The sequence below is a fragment of the Ciona intestinalis genome, chromosome 3 (genome assembly GCF_000224145.3).
Source record: "Ciona intestinalis chromosome 3, KH, whole genome shotgun sequence".
NCBI lineage: Eukaryota > Metazoa > Chordata > Ascidiacea > Phlebobranchia > Cionidae > Ciona > Ciona intestinalis.
In genome coordinates, this window is record NC_020168.2 from 3,858,172 (window position 1) to 3,872,799 (window position 14,628).

At 35.2% G+C, this 14,628-nt stretch overlaps 3 protein-coding genes and 1 long non-coding RNA gene across 4 annotated transcripts in view; 2 read left to right on the forward strand and 2 right to left on the reverse strand.

The window, feature by feature from the left end:
- The window catches only part of LOC100179677 (F-box only protein 41), a gene marked incomplete in the record, with an annotated part of 7,650 nt that extends 6,765 nt beyond the window's left edge, over window positions 1-885 (forward strand). The window contains 1 exon segment of the mRNA XM_018811363.2: window positions 9-885. Coding sequence (XP_018666908.1) covers window positions 9-62 — 54 coding nt within the window.
- Window positions 886-1,011: 126 nt separating this feature from the next.
- LOC104265557 (major facilitator superfamily domain-containing protein 6-A-like) lies at window positions 1,012-4,826 on the forward strand. Its single transcript, XM_009859849.3, has 5 exons — window positions 1,012-1,543; window positions 2,069-3,144; window positions 3,532-3,712; window positions 3,996-4,163; window positions 4,543-4,826. Exons 1-5 carry the CDS (start codon window positions 1,477-1,479, stop codon window positions 4,617-4,619), a joined length of 1,569 nt encoding a protein of 522 aa, XP_009858151.1. The 5' UTR covers window positions 1,012-1,476; the 3' UTR covers window positions 4,620-4,826.
- LOC113474113 lies at window positions 3,776-4,072 on the reverse strand. Its single transcript, XR_003395772.1, has 2 exons — window positions 3,989-4,072; window positions 3,776-3,905 (listed from the first exon to the last, which is right to left on the reverse strand). It is a non-coding gene; the product is annotated as an uncharacterized LOC113474113 (long non-coding RNA).
- LOC100184323 (probable leucine--tRNA ligase, mitochondrial) overlaps window positions 4,238-14,628 on the reverse strand; it is a 13,136-nt gene continuing 2,745 nt past the window's right edge. The window contains exons 7-23 of the mRNA XM_002129245.3: window positions 14,279-14,329; window positions 13,661-13,753; window positions 13,187-13,294; window positions 11,966-12,094; window positions 11,526-11,571; window positions 10,816-10,926; window positions 10,625-10,695; window positions 10,113-10,354; window positions 8,658-8,756; window positions 8,054-8,191; window positions 7,605-7,708; window positions 7,062-7,244; window positions 6,534-6,703; window positions 6,266-6,343; window positions 5,830-5,941; window positions 5,493-5,611; window positions 4,238-5,144 (exon numbers count right to left, since the gene is read on the reverse strand). Coding sequence (XP_002129281.1) covers window positions 4,941-5,144; window positions 5,493-5,611; window positions 5,830-5,941; window positions 6,266-6,343; window positions 6,534-6,703; window positions 7,062-7,244; window positions 7,605-7,708; window positions 8,054-8,191; window positions 8,658-8,756; window positions 10,113-10,354; window positions 10,625-10,695; window positions 10,816-10,926; window positions 11,526-11,571; window positions 11,966-12,094; window positions 13,187-13,294; window positions 13,661-13,753; window positions 14,279-14,329 — 2,058 coding nt within the window. The 3' untranslated portion in view covers window positions 4,238-4,940. The remainder of the gene's footprint in view (window positions 5,145-5,492; window positions 5,612-5,829; window positions 5,942-6,265; window positions 6,344-6,533; window positions 6,704-7,061; window positions 7,245-7,604; window positions 7,709-8,053; window positions 8,192-8,657; window positions 8,757-10,112; window positions 10,355-10,624; window positions 10,696-10,815; window positions 10,927-11,525; window positions 11,572-11,965; window positions 12,095-13,186; window positions 13,295-13,660; window positions 13,754-14,278; window positions 14,330-14,628) is intronic.

A 14,628-nucleotide genomic window follows, 5' to 3' on the forward strand; every position in this document is an offset into this window, starting at 1 on the left:
TCCTGCAGGATTTGGAGCAAGATCCAAAACACGGTCACGTGGTCCACGTCGAATGCGATTAATTTATGACGTCATTGCATTGTAGTTTCATTTATCGACTCTCGAAAATCGCAAAACTATCTCTTTAATTATTCCGAATTATTTACACATTGCCCACAAACCATCATCGTATTTCTAGCAATAGTCGTTTAGTAGGGTGGGGTAAAACGGGACACCTTAGCACATAATACCTAAATTTTCTGATCGTGTTTTGAACAAATAACAACGGTCTATGGGAGTTGTAAGGATATAGTTTTATAATTCTTTGAATTTTCTTTGTTTACTACCAAATGGGACGGGAAAATAGAATGAAAAAGTGTCCCTACTTCCCCCACCCTACTATACATATATTATATGTGTATGTGTGTCGGTGGTAATCAGTTCCATATTGTAGCTTTTTAATGATATTTATTCCATTTTATTTCTCCACGATCAAGTACTAGTCTCACACTTGCCCTTTAACGTACTTCATATTTAGCTACGCGTATTTTATAATCATTTGCACACGCTTTGTCCAAAAAGCATATTTTTACAGAAAATAGCAATAGTTATCGCTAGGCACTTTTCACTGTAGAATTCATATATCTATTTATATAACATCGGTACGGGTTTATACCTTTGGTGGTTCTGTTTACAGCCAATTTCAACTGGTTGGTGCAATATATTGGCAGTAGTTTGTTGGGTGGCGGTACAATTATGTAGGGTGTTACGTCTTTACTATGTAAACGTAAATGGTGTATATGTCTAGAGTCGGGAGTTTTAGTAGGTAAATCTGACCTTTATTATGTACTGTTATTTGTGGTGTTAGTTTGTCGTCCATATTTTGGTAATAAAAGTGAAAAGAATAGGTATTGGCATATTACTGTCTTATTTCTTAAACGAGAGAGTTTGTTTCAAAAGAGAACTTTTTGTTCAGAAAGTGAAATGTTCGTAACGAATATACAATGTCTGATGAGAAGTCCTTAAAGCACATGTATTCTATTGCCATCTTCTATCGAAAGAGTTTTTAAAAAATAAACGTTTAAAGAATCTAGCAGCTACTGTTATATAGAGTGTTATAGACCATAGTAATAAAAGTTGCCTTCAAAACAAGATCCTTTGATAATGCACTTCTAGCACGTGGGAACCTGGGTGTCCAACTGCATCGCAATTCAAGCCATTCCTATAGTCAGGATGTTTTCAAAACATTTGATCGAAGGAAGACGCACGCAATCACACTGCTGCAAAACGTCGCAAAAGCAGATTTCTACAAACTCTTCGGTAAAACGCCGAGAAATAGTTGCTTCTTTCGTTAGATTACTTGGAAGCAAAAGCAATTACCAGAAAATAATACGTAACCAGCAACTGTTAAAATCAGGATGTGATGTCTTTGCGTTATGAGATATATTTGTTTACTGTTTTCTTTCAGTTTAAATAGAGTTTACGCAGAAGTTGATAATGTTTAAGTGCCAAGTTAACGTGCGGATGATACCTGTCAAGGCTCTGAACTTTCTGTTCTATGCAGGTAACTGCGTGTTGATAAACATAAGTCATTTTTCATGAATGAATGTACAATTTAGCTTTTGTACCTTATCGTAAGCGAAGTCTTTTATTTTGTTGGTAAATAAAACTATAATCGACCTTAAGTTACCATGTATTCATTGTATGCAAACCTAGTAGCCTATTGTTATTGTTTGTGTGTATATAGGCATAGTATACTGAAGTGGCACTTCAGTTTACTATCGTATAGGCCTACAATTTTATAGGAAGAACAGTATAGGCTAAAAGAACTGCCTTCAAACTTTTTTGATTTTCTTGCGACTTGAAAGCGCGACTGCTATATCTTAATTAAATTCCTTAAGAGATGCGTATGAATCGCTGAAACTATACGTGAAATATAAAGTATTGCATGGATTGGCATGTTACAATAACGATGCGTTTCGTTCGCCCGCTGATTTTTGATTAAATACGTGTTAAGCAAAGGGTCTCGCGAAAACCAGATATGTGGTGTTTATATACGCACGTTAAAAAAGAAACCTATATTTTCCAGGATTGGCATGTTATATGCCGTACAAACCGATCTTCCAAAAACAGCTGGGTCTTACAACAACCCAGAATGGTCTGGTTCAAGCAATTGACAAGATAGTTGGAATTGCCACGCAACCTATTAGTGGTTTCATTGCTGACAAAACAAAGTCAATCAAAAGGGTGCTAATTGTTTGGTTCATTCTGGCCGCTATTTTCATATTCCCCATGTATTTCGTACCACCTGTGGATTTCCCTCAGTCACAGGCCGCTTACACTTGCTGTAGTGCGTCTGCTGGTCGATTAAGCTGCGCTGATGAAGCTGGACAACGAATGGAATGCATACTGCAAAGCAACGAATCGTCAAAATGCGAGAACACAAACGCAACGACGACCACGATGTGTCAAATCTACAAGGATTCGAACATCTCGTTCCCTGATATGCCTTGCACTACGCCTGACCCGGTTCAGCATATCAACGTGACTTGTCCTTTGATCGGCGAAGACAGAGGCGAGGTGTATGGGATAACATTTAGTCTCATGTTCTTTCTAACGATCATGAGTTCACTGTTTCTGGCGCCTTCGCCGGCCCTTATTGACGCAACAGGCCTCCAAGCACTTGGAAAAGAAAAAGTCGATAACTATGGACTACAGAGACTTTGGGGTGCGATTGGGTACGGTTCTATTGCATTGACAGTTGGTCTTGTCACCGACGCGATCAGCAGTAACGGTCAGATTGATTATCTTTTCGCGTTTATTAGCGTGAGCGTGTTTCTACTTATTACAGCCGGTGTGTGTACTAAGCTAGACGTAGTAAGTCCTGGTGCTCATAATGTGTTCCGCGGCATTTCTGCTCTGCTGCGCCAACCAAAGATCATTCTCTTCCTGCTCGTCGTGTATTTTCTCGGCTGCAGCATCGGGTTGCAACAAACCTTCCTCTTCTGGTATGTGGACAGTTTGCCAGGTTCAACGCAGACCATTCTCGGGCTAGCAATCGTGGCAAACTGCGTGGTAGAGATTCCGTTGTACATCATATCCGGGTGGTTGGCTTCAAAAACTAGCTACAACTTTTTGCTCTCTTTCGGGCTGTTCTGCTACGGCGTAAGTATAAACATTTTTTAAGTTTATGACCTAAAGCACACGTTTCAATTTTTTGCTAACGATTTATAAAAAATCGTTAGACAAATGTGACAAAATCATGCCTGTCTTTAGCCCATCGGTTCTGGGTTTGAGACTTGGCGCTGCTACTGTTATTGGCAAGTAGGTCATTGCAAGACAAGTGGTAACTCGTAAGCTGGGACGAGGTGTATATAAAACAGAAAACCTGTGTTATAACGGCGGCGGTTACCTCGCCAAATAATTTACACGAATTCGTTTAATTGACGCAAAATGCTGTTAATTAAAACGGTATGCTTTTCTTGCAAAATCAGTCGTATTTGTAAACAGCTATTCTGTAATGCTCTGTATTCTATTACCATGCAATTACAGCTTCGGTTCCTCGGTTATTCGCTGATAACCCAGGCGTGGCACGTGATAATCATCGAGACATTGCATGGCCCTGCGTTCGCTCTACCCCTTACTGCATTGTGTGCCCAGGCAACTCTGTTATCACCTTCAGGGATGGTGGCAACGACTGTCGGCGTTGCGGAAGCTGTTTACTGGGGCTTAGGTAGGTAGCTTTTGTATGCGGTCTTGCAGTGAACACAATAAGGAATTTTTGGGGTTCAAAATATTTTGGATACTTAACCATGTCGAATTTATTTTTGTCCGACCTTGTTGGTGGCTTTAAACACAAACCAAGCTATACACTAAAAAATGCTGTCGAAAAATACCTGCTCAAGACAGACACGTATTTTTTCATTCTGCAATAAAAAATTGCGCTGTATTCAGCGAAGAGACTTTTGCTGAACAGACTGCAATACAGATCGTAATATTACAAACCAACCTTGAAGGTTTCACCACTGGCGCGTTGCTGGGCGGTGTGGTTTACAATTCCAAAGGTCCGATCGTAACATTTCGTGGCATGATGGTTATCGCTTTCGTGACGTCTATATTGTATGGCGTGGCCGTCAAAGTGGAAGAAAGATTCGCCAAGCCACCAGAAACAACCGCGGTGCCAGGTAAGCAAGAGTAAATGGCGCGTTTTAACTGAATGGAGAGAAAGTATGAAAACAACGAATGGAGTTGGCTTATATCAATTATTGGTGCTGGATGTTTTATTTCAGGGTGAAACAGTGCATTTACCCTCTTGCATTTGTTATAAAGAACACTTGTATAAAATGGTGCTGTACAAGCTTCAGTAACGCCTTTTTGTACCTTTCGTACGAGTCAAAAATACAAAAATACATCGCATCGACATGTATCGATCAATTTGGAATTTTTGTGGATCGTATTCGCTGCATATTCTAATTTCTTTAACTCCAAAGACTTTAAAAAAATGTGGGAGACATTAATTTACAATCTTCGGATTAAAAGCTGCGGATTTCATCCATTTTTTAGACCACTCGTCCGAGAACGAATCTCCGATTGACGAGGAAGACCAGAAATCGAGACCAAACAAGAAAAATATTCTGTAAATTCCTTTGGAGGTTTACAGCGACACCGATAACGGCTTTTTTCAATAAATAACAACTGCATTACAAACAATTGTGCTAATCTTCTCAAAAAACTAACGCTTCGATATAGTGTAGAACTGCTGACCATGCCATTTTCAACATTGCGTATTGGATAGGTGTCGTCAACACTACGTTCTCCAGTGACAACAGTGTCACAAACAGCTAAAATTTCTCTGCTTTTGACTCCTTAACAACTGATCTATTATAGCTTGCAAAAATACAAAAATATAGAACTCTCCACAAGCGATCTGTACCTAACCACTAAAAAGCCATTCGTCAACTTTAAGATATATTCTCTGCAAAATCTTTAGAAAGTTTCTTTTCGGAAATAATATTCATTTCCGTTTGTTTCCCTCGCTTTGTGGTTACGAAGTCCATGATACGTTCGCCGTTCAGCCGTCCTATGACGTCATCGTTACGTAATACAAGCTCCCTGACGTCATCAGAAGGTGACGTGCGCAAAACCGTGCATCGTTTTCCGTTGACCTAGATTGCAGGTTCAGAAGGATTAAACGTTAGTGTAGCTTAAACGAGCATACGCCTCTAGCAAGGAAGATATGGATTCGAGGCTAAACGCTCCTACCGTGGTGGGCATTTTGTCGCCATGCAAGGATAAAAAGTTGCATTTACTTTTTCAGATATTCAAAGGTTTAAGATGGTGCTTAAAAAAGTGTTCTAAGGTAAAAAAACACTACTGACTGTAGCCTAAAAGGTAAAAAAACACTACTGACCGTAGCCTAAGATTGTGGTTAAAAAAGTTTGGAAAGACTGCTCCATTTTGAGAGAAAAGTTGGGAAACACTGAATTAGCTAACATCACAAACCAACTACCTACTTTGATAATTATTCTTTTTCTTTCCATCATACCAAGATCAACAATGGTGGGCCATGATTGGTCCAATACTTCTTTATCCCAATGCTGATTGGTCAGTTTGTATTTCATACCACGCAAACCTGAACCAATCAAATTAGGAGCAAAAAATCTTAAAAAACCTAAATATCGTATAACTGTCGTTGGCATATTGTTTGGACTTTTTGACACTAGACCAGAGGATATAGATTGTATGTATTATTCTGCCACCTTTGTGGATGTAGGTGTCTTTTGGAAAAGACCATTCGAAATGGCTTTAGACCAGTGGTTCGGAAATTTCTAAATTATCAGCCATACATACCTTCCCAGAGTTCAGAAGTAAAATGAGGCATCATAGGTGTTGCCATGACGACTTGTGCACACACAGACCTCTCATACTCAGGACATTGTTCAACTATTCTGTCTGGAACATTCTGCCGAGAAAAAATACAATGATTGAATTATTTATAAGTTTTAAAAGATAAAATAAATATTTTAAAAAGTGACCTCTAAAGATGTTTTGTTGCATTGTAAAAAAAAAAAAAATATTTTACGTATGTTTCTACAAAAAATTAAATAAAAACAAAGCACTATATCAACATATACTACAGTGGTCATAGATCAGTTTAGAGAAGAATAATAAAACCAAGAAAGCTATGTCATATACACATGCAAACGAAAATCAAAACAACAGGACTGTTACTGTAATGAATATATTACAGTATTTTAAAACTAAACATAGTTCCTGTCATACTAACCATGCATGATCTTGCCACAGTCATTAAACTTGTAACAGCAGCACTAAGAACTGTTGTCTCTTCAAAACATAACGTCACCTATTTAAATACAAAAAAATAAATTATTTCTAAAAAGTCAACATATTTTTTTTTTGTTTTAAGTGTAATTTAAGCTAAAAAGAGTAATTCCTATAAATGTTATGCTAGATAACAGAATTTGTAAAAAAATTAAGATAAATATAAAAAAAATATCTTTTTCTTGGCTTATGTTAAAAAATCACAACATTACTTGATTTATTGCAAAATTCGTGTCTTCTGCAATTTTCAATTCAATATCGGAGTCGCTGTCTTTCAATGTTGAGTTGTTATTGTAAGGAACGCGCTGTCTTGCTTCAAGTAATCGACCGACACTTCTCCACAGTTTCATCTGCCATCTCATTACACCAGGTATAATATCAGCTGTGAATTAATGAATGTAACTTATTTTTCCTCTGGTGGCGGGGCAACAGCAGTCAGAATAACATAGGTATTGTTTTATACACCTTTTTTGGCCAACTACCATATGCAACTTTGTGGGTGATTCTTTACAAATGTTATGCTTTTTTTATCCATGGCTGACAGTTTAGATTCTCATAAATTAAATTTGTCCTTCAGAAAAACACACACGCCTACAATAGTAGCTGCATTAAGCCTAAAAAACTACAGAAAAGAAGTTGCCCACAAAGTTAAACATGTGTGACTCAAAGAGCTGTATTAAATATCCACATTATAACCTTTAAATCTGTATGTTTTTACCCATTCATATACAATCACCCACTTTTAACATCCCAATGAATAGATTCATACGGGGCGGCGGCATAAAGAACGAACAACCGTGTAAGGGTGATTCCCCACTCCCCCACAAAGTCAGCGGGCTCGACCCCGTTCAACTTTGACTTGCTCATCTTCTCGAAGCTCGTTTCAACTATTTCTCCACTAGATGTCTCAGTAACAACGTCACCTTTGTTTGGAACATTAAATTTAGAAAAAAAAATGATTTTTTTTGTTACAACATTACAATCATTACCATTGTAGTACAGGTGGTATTTTTACTATTCAATACTACGTGTAGTTATCATTGAAAACAGTTGTTGCTTATCTCTCTCATTTTAGAACTGATCCCTTTCCAGTAATCTTTCACTAAACTATTAAAACATGCTACATCCCATTTCTTAGTAACCACATCTAAAATTTGCTATGGATCCAAAACAGTCAATGTATTAAAATATACTATGTTTTAAGACTGTTATACCAAACTTTATAAAAATTGCTTTCACAATATTCTAAATCTTTTTGGTTTTATAGAAAACAAATATTTCACCTGTTTGTGTGACCTCATCCTTATGCAGATACTTTCCAGTGTTTTTCACTTTGTAGGTCTTTCCTTTGATTATTCCTTGTGCTAGTAACTTTTTAAATGGCTCTCTGCAGAAGCAAATTACAGTTTAAAAGGGTTTTAATTAAGCGTATCAGTAAGGGTTCTTTTTTAAGAACAAATCCTTTAACCAAACTGTTATCAAATTATCACTTATCTAAACAATTACCTTTTTTTGATATTTCCCATAAAATCGTACATACCCACAAAAATCCTACTTTTTTAAATATTTCCCTCAAAAATATATCTGTACCCACAAAAAACATTTTTTAAAAATATCTTCCACATAAAAGTTATAGAAAGACTCTGGTAATCTGGCTCAAGATGTATAAAATAAGACACTTGAAATTGAATAAATAAATACCGAAAATTTATCAATAATAGAAGATATTTACCTATGCACAGTCATGCCAACGTCCGCACAAAAATGTGACAGAAACCTTGCATAATATAGATGTAGAATAGCATGTTCCTTGCCACCTATGTACAAATCAACTGGCATCAAGTGATCACATTTTTCTTTTGAGAATGGTCTGGAAAATATAGTTTGTAAATAAATTATTTATTATCATTACACTAAATTTTCACATCAAAGAAGTTCTGAAGGTTTTTTAAATTTATATTACGCTGGTGGCAATACTTTATACCCTAAATTTATATTGCCCAATTTTGGAGGAAATGGCTTAAAAACAATAATAGTTTAGGTGCATTTAGTTTATTATTATTTGTGATTTAAATACGAACTATAAATGGCCAAAAAAATAAGTTCGCAATTTTTCTAGGTCATTTAAAAAATTAGTTCGCAATTTTTCTATGCCCTTTAAAAAATAAGTTCGCAATTTTTCTGTACCCTTTTAAGTTTTATATGCATACCCGGATTTAAATAACTTTTTATATTAGCACCAATGTGTATACATGTTTGCTTAATATTGCCAAAATTATCAAGAAGACAGTATTCATTTTAACAGTTATCCATAGCTTACAGAAAGTTAAACTCACTCTTGTGTATTGTGTGGGTCAGTGAAACGCATGAAATACCACGAAGAATCAACAAATGTATCCATTGTGTCAGTTTCTCGAGTTGCTTCTCCACCACATCTAAGGAATTTAGAATTAATATTTAAAATGTTTTTTTTTTTACTTTTCTTATCTTTTTCTGCAAAGTACAATTATTACCAATTACAACAGATTTATAAAAAAAATTAGCATTACAACAGTACAGTAAATGGTATTAACTTTATTTGTTTTTCAGATACGGTAGCCTAGATTAAGAAATTAGGATGTAGTGACAAACAGTGATTTAAAGAGTTGTTAAAATACGCTTTAGGTTTTATATTATATAATTTGAAAGAGGCGTTGTTGCCACACTTAGCAGACAAACAATATTAAATGTAAATTTAAAAAGACAAAAATTGTAGAATTTTAAAATTAAATTTTATATTATTTTAGTATAATGCAACCAAATCCAGAAGATCAGATTTTGATTTAACCAAAAAAATAAAGAACTTTATTTCTAAGCTAAATAAACATAAAAAAATTGTTTGGCTGTTTTGCTATTAATCGACAATTGTGTGAAAATGATTTGCACCGAATGGACATGACGCAAACCACAAAATTGTGCAAATCATAATTGGATCCAATGACTTGAACAAGAGCGGCAGATTCAACTTTTATTTTGCACTATATGTAATAACCACTGCCAATATTTAGACATGGCCAACGACGCAGAGACATCGCCATAGTGCACATGTATATAATTTTTAAAAAATAGCTATAATTATAATTTGGCTTACGGGTAGGTTTAAAAACTATTCAATAATTGCGAACTTAAAATTCCTTTTACTAACAAGCATAATATAATGTATAAACTAGCTACTCTGGTATAAATCCTTTTCATAAGCGTACCCTGATAAAGTCTTGCCATACTTTTATTCAATTAGAACAGTATAGTAATCAATAGGCTTTGATTTTACATTAATCATATCTTAGTGAAACTAAAAAGATAACTTATCTTTAGAAACATTTTTGATCCTTTGAAAAGGGGTTGCTTTTAGATTTATCAACATTTCATGTATAAATTTAGTAACTTGAATAACTGCAGACACTCAAAATCTTATTTAATCATACCCAACAGAAGCACTAAACCATAAGTTTTAATTAAATTAGTTTTACGCTATCCTCACTATCCAGAAAACGACCGTATACACCACGTGCCAGCTTACGAGTTACCATGTGTGTTACTTTGTGGGTGATTTTTTTATGTGTGGTTGATAATTTAGACGACCCATCAGTGACCACTTGTTTAGAGCAATTGCCGTAAAGTGTCTTGCCCAAGGACACATATGCCCACAATGGTAGCAACAACAAGCCTGGAACCCACTACCTCTCAGTTAGAGGAATACGAGCTAACCAACTGTGCTACGGCGCCGGAAGTTTTTTTAGGACTAAACTCACTTGGGACAAGTTGTAATTTTCCATTCATCCAATGCCACCCCATGTTTTGGTAATTGGACAGGCAAATCTTGTTCCGGCACAGCAACTATGCCATCGTGTGGGCAATACACAACAGGAATTGGGGTGCCCCATCTCCGCTGCCGAGATATCAACCAATCACGCAGAGAGCTGGAAGTCATGTGACCACTGCCACAGTTGGAGTCGCGAATTTGTTTTAAAGTTTCTTTTCTTGTGAGGTTGGACTAAAATGGAAGAATGAACGTAACTTATTCATTGGGAGGGCAATGACAGTCATTATACCACATGTGTTCGGTTTCATACACGTCTATTAATTTGGAGAAAATTTTTTCTTTTTTAATAATGTATTAGCGACAATTTAAACCCATAAGAAACCACTGAGTTGGAGAAATAGGTAAATAAATATTAATGGTTTCTTTTGAACTAGTTTTTTAACAATTTCATACATAATAACACCTAATAACAATAATAAAAACTGTATCTTTAGTACTGACCAAAGTTTTATTAAAGTGAAATTTGCAAGAGTTGGCAATATCAGCATCCGTGTCATTTACTTTTGGAATACCTGGCAAAAAAAATTATAAAGTTTTGCATATTCATTCAATCAAGAATGTAAATCTAAAAATGAAAAACAGAAAATAACTGCCCAAACAGTTCGTATATATTTGTAATGGTTTACACTCACCTAATACGGCAGCTGTCTTCCCATGACTCTCTCTATGGTGATCGGAAATTACAAACTGGATATTTGTTTGAGTGATTGGGTTTAATGCAGAAACACCTGACACCACTTGCCCTGCAAGTTTAATACAGCATTTTTTTATGGGTTTGTATACTTGTTGTATATATATACATATTTTGAACATAAATAAATTTTGTTTATCTCTTTGGATCTGTTATAATTATGAAGATTAAATTCATTTAAACAACAGAGGAAGATTTAGCGAGAAAAAAATGGCAGTCCAAAAAATGGTAAAACATGCTAAGGGAACACTCTACTTAAGTAAATGTGTCAAATAAAAGCACAACTAAAGGGTTGTGTGTATACAGTGGCGCAGCCAGAAAGAAAATAGGGGGGGGGGTTTAATCAAAAAAAGTTCACATTTTTTTTTTTGAATTATTATTTTTTGGTTTGAAAGGGGGGTCGTGACCCCCTAAACCTCCCTGGCTGCGCCACTGTGTGTATATGTATACAGATCATGACATAGGGCTCTAAACATATGTGGCAAGAGTCTGCGATACAATTAAATGCCTAACTGTATGCGCCATATATAAAGATATAAAGAAATTTTTACTGGCATTTGCTAAAATGTTATTGTAAATTTCCAAAGCTGCATAGTTTTAATTGGGACTACCATAACATCATACACTGACAAATAAAGCAGAAAATTATACCATTGCACTTTTCATCAAGATGGCTGTACATCTTCGAATTTAAACCCTAAAAAAATTATTAAATTTAACAGGAGTGAAAATATGAAACTGACAGAACATTCGCAGAAAAAACTTTTTGGTGCAATCAAATTTAGGTATTTTACCAGTACAACAAAGTTAGGTATTAAGTTAGAATTTATTTGTACTGTATAAGCCTACTGTGAAAGGTGTTTCTTTTACTTTGTAGGTGATTTTTGAATTTTTCATTTTTATGTATGGCAAATAAATTTAACCCAATAGGGACCACTGGGTTGAGGCGATTGCCGTTAAGTGGCTTGCCCAATGACACATCACCCACATGGTAGCAGCGACGAGCCTTGAACCCAATACCTCTGGGTTAAAGGCAGGCGCCAAGTTTGCCACAGCGCTGGACCTAAAGTACAAGTAAATAGAAAACTTACTGCATCAGAAAACAGGTTGAATATTTCTTCTGCATGGTTGAGGTCCAGGTTAATATGTGAGGCATTAGACAACAACTCTGGGTGTGTACAGAACACTGATATAACCTCCTCAGTTTTGACCCCATTTACCTATATGTGTTTGGTTATAATGTATGTTATTGTCAGTGCAAACGAATACAACAGTAGGGGTAAGATTGGAGCACTATCTAAGGGTTTCTTAAACAGATTTAAGTGTACAAAGAACATTTTACTAATTCTTACAGCAATTAAAAATTATTTTACGGAAAATTGTAAAATGATTTGTCAATAATTGTTTAATTTTAAAATTTTAAGATTTTTAATAATTTTGTATAATGCAAACAGATCGAGAAGATCTGATTATGTTGTAATCTAAAAAGATTTAAGAACTCTATTTCTAAGCTAAATAAACAAACAAAAAACATTTTTTCTAAGCTAAATTATCAACAAAAAAAATTTTTAGCTGTTTTTCTATTAATCGACAATTGTGTGAAAATGATTTGCACCGAATGGACATGACGCAAACCACAAAATTGTGCAAATCATAATTGGATCCAATGACTTGAACAACCGGACACATTCAACTCTTATTTTGCACTTTTTGTGTAATGACCACTGCCAATATTTAGACATAGTCGTGAGCTGATTGGGGTTTCAAGTGCAATATACCAGTTTCGTTTATCCAACCATTAAGCCATTTATATAATAGCATAGATCCGCGGTTCCCAAAGTGGGCGCCGCGGCGCACTAGTGCGCCGACGCAACTCGTCAAGTGCGCCGTGAAAATTTGCAGAAACATTTCCAATTTAGCATGGTCGAGATAATTGATTTGTATTAATATTTTATTGCAATATAAATTGTTGTTTTATATAAAAATCCAACGTGTTTGTTCAATAATAAAATTTAAAAAGTTTGTTTTCGCATTTCTATCTGTACAGTAGATTTGTATATTACGTAACAATGCCAATTATTTCTTTCGGTTTGCAATAATCATGTCCAGACTGTGGTACAACACTTTTCATATGCTTAAGTTTCATATGCTTAAACGAGCCTAATCTTAAAATACACGATAAAACTGTAAAAATGCGTTTTTATTTCTAAGACCTTTGGCTAAGTGCGCCGCAAACATTTTGAATAGCTCAAGTGGCGCCGGGTGAAAAAAAAGTTTGGGAACCACTGGCATAGATAATCATAGCCCGTTACCAATATTGGAAACTTGATAAAACATCCGTTAATTTCTCCGATCCAATGTTTCTGCATCGCTTTTATTCCAACTCTCTCATCTATTTCATCCAGTGTATTGAGTAATGACTAAGAACAGAAAAATAAGTAAATTCAACAAAAAAACAAAATTTCAACATATTTTCACTACTTTCAACCACACTAGCCCATTGCACTTATTTATGCAATAATAATTAAATACATGGTACAACCAAATAAATGTGTGATAAAACATTTTATCTATGTATAGAATTTTACCCATTTACCTTTTAAAAAAGGATTGAAACCTTTCGTTTTTTAAATAAAATTTAATAAGTGTTTTTAAAAAATGCAACAAAAGGACAAAAACCCCCATAAAATATTGAAAACTTTTTATTTTCAAATTAAAATTTAAAAAGTGTTTAAAAAAACAAAAAAAACATAAAACCAAAAAAATAGCCAATTTTCAACAGGTACCTGTGCATATTGAGTTGTTCTTAGAAACCATTGTTCCAAGGATCGTTTCTCAACCAAAGCTCCCGACCTCCATGACCTTCCCTCTTCATCTACCTGCAATGTATGGGAGGAAATAACAACAGTCTGGTTACTGGTTTGTAATATATAAAGTAGGGCGGGAGGAGATGTGGCACATTTTCATTGTATTTTCTCTTTCCATTTGGTAGTAAACAAAGAAAGTTTACAGGATTTTAAAACCACATTTTCATGACTCCCATAGACTGTTGTTAATTGTTCAAGACACGATCAGGATATTTGGATATTGTGGGCCAAGGATGTCCCATCTTACCCCACAGTAATATCTATAGGACTTAAAAAAGTGGTAATGCTGTGGTTTCCAAATACACCGATTTGGGAGTAATTTCCACATTGTTACATGAATGCAAACAAGGCATATCACTACTATTGCGCTTGAATAATTTTTGTCTAGCAAATTAATCGTTCTTTTAAACAACAATTTTATTTTTTGGCTTTAAAAGGGAATATGGTTCTTTTAATACACATATTTTATACACTTTAATATTTAGACATAAAATATTGAATATACATAATTTACTTTATTTAAAACTTGTAGTTTACCTGTTCATCAGCAAGCACAGTATTGTCTACAGGATCCCAGTTAACCAGCGCCTGTAAGTTGGATTAATTTATATATTGTTATAATTGAATGTAATGTAACTTACTTTATCCTCGCGTGGCCGGAAAACGACAGTCGTTATAACACGAGTCTAACACCTTGGCCAGCTTACGAGTTACCATGTATGTTACTTTGTAGGTGATTATTTTTTGGGGGGGATTTTTTTATTTTTTATGTATGGCTGATAATTTGGACAACCCATTAGTGCCCACTGGGTTGGAGCAATTGCCGTTAAGTGTCTTGCCCAAGGAACACATACGTCCACAATAGTAGCAGCGTTGAGCCTTGAACC

Bases quoted from the DNA above. Each gene is read 5' to 3' on its own strand.
- LOC104265557 (XM_009859849.3), top strand. From the start codon at position 1,477: ATGTTTAAGTGCCAAGTTAACGTGCGGATGATACCTGTCAAGGCTCTG. The intron at 3,713-3,995 runs GTAGGTAGCTTT...CCAACCTTGAAG, and splicing joins AGCTGTTTACTGGGGCTTAG to GTTTCACCACTGGCGCGTTG. The intron at 4,164-4,542 runs GTAAGCAAGAGT...TCCATTTTTTAG, and splicing joins AGAAACAACCGCGGTGCCAG to ACCACTCGTCCGAGAACGAA.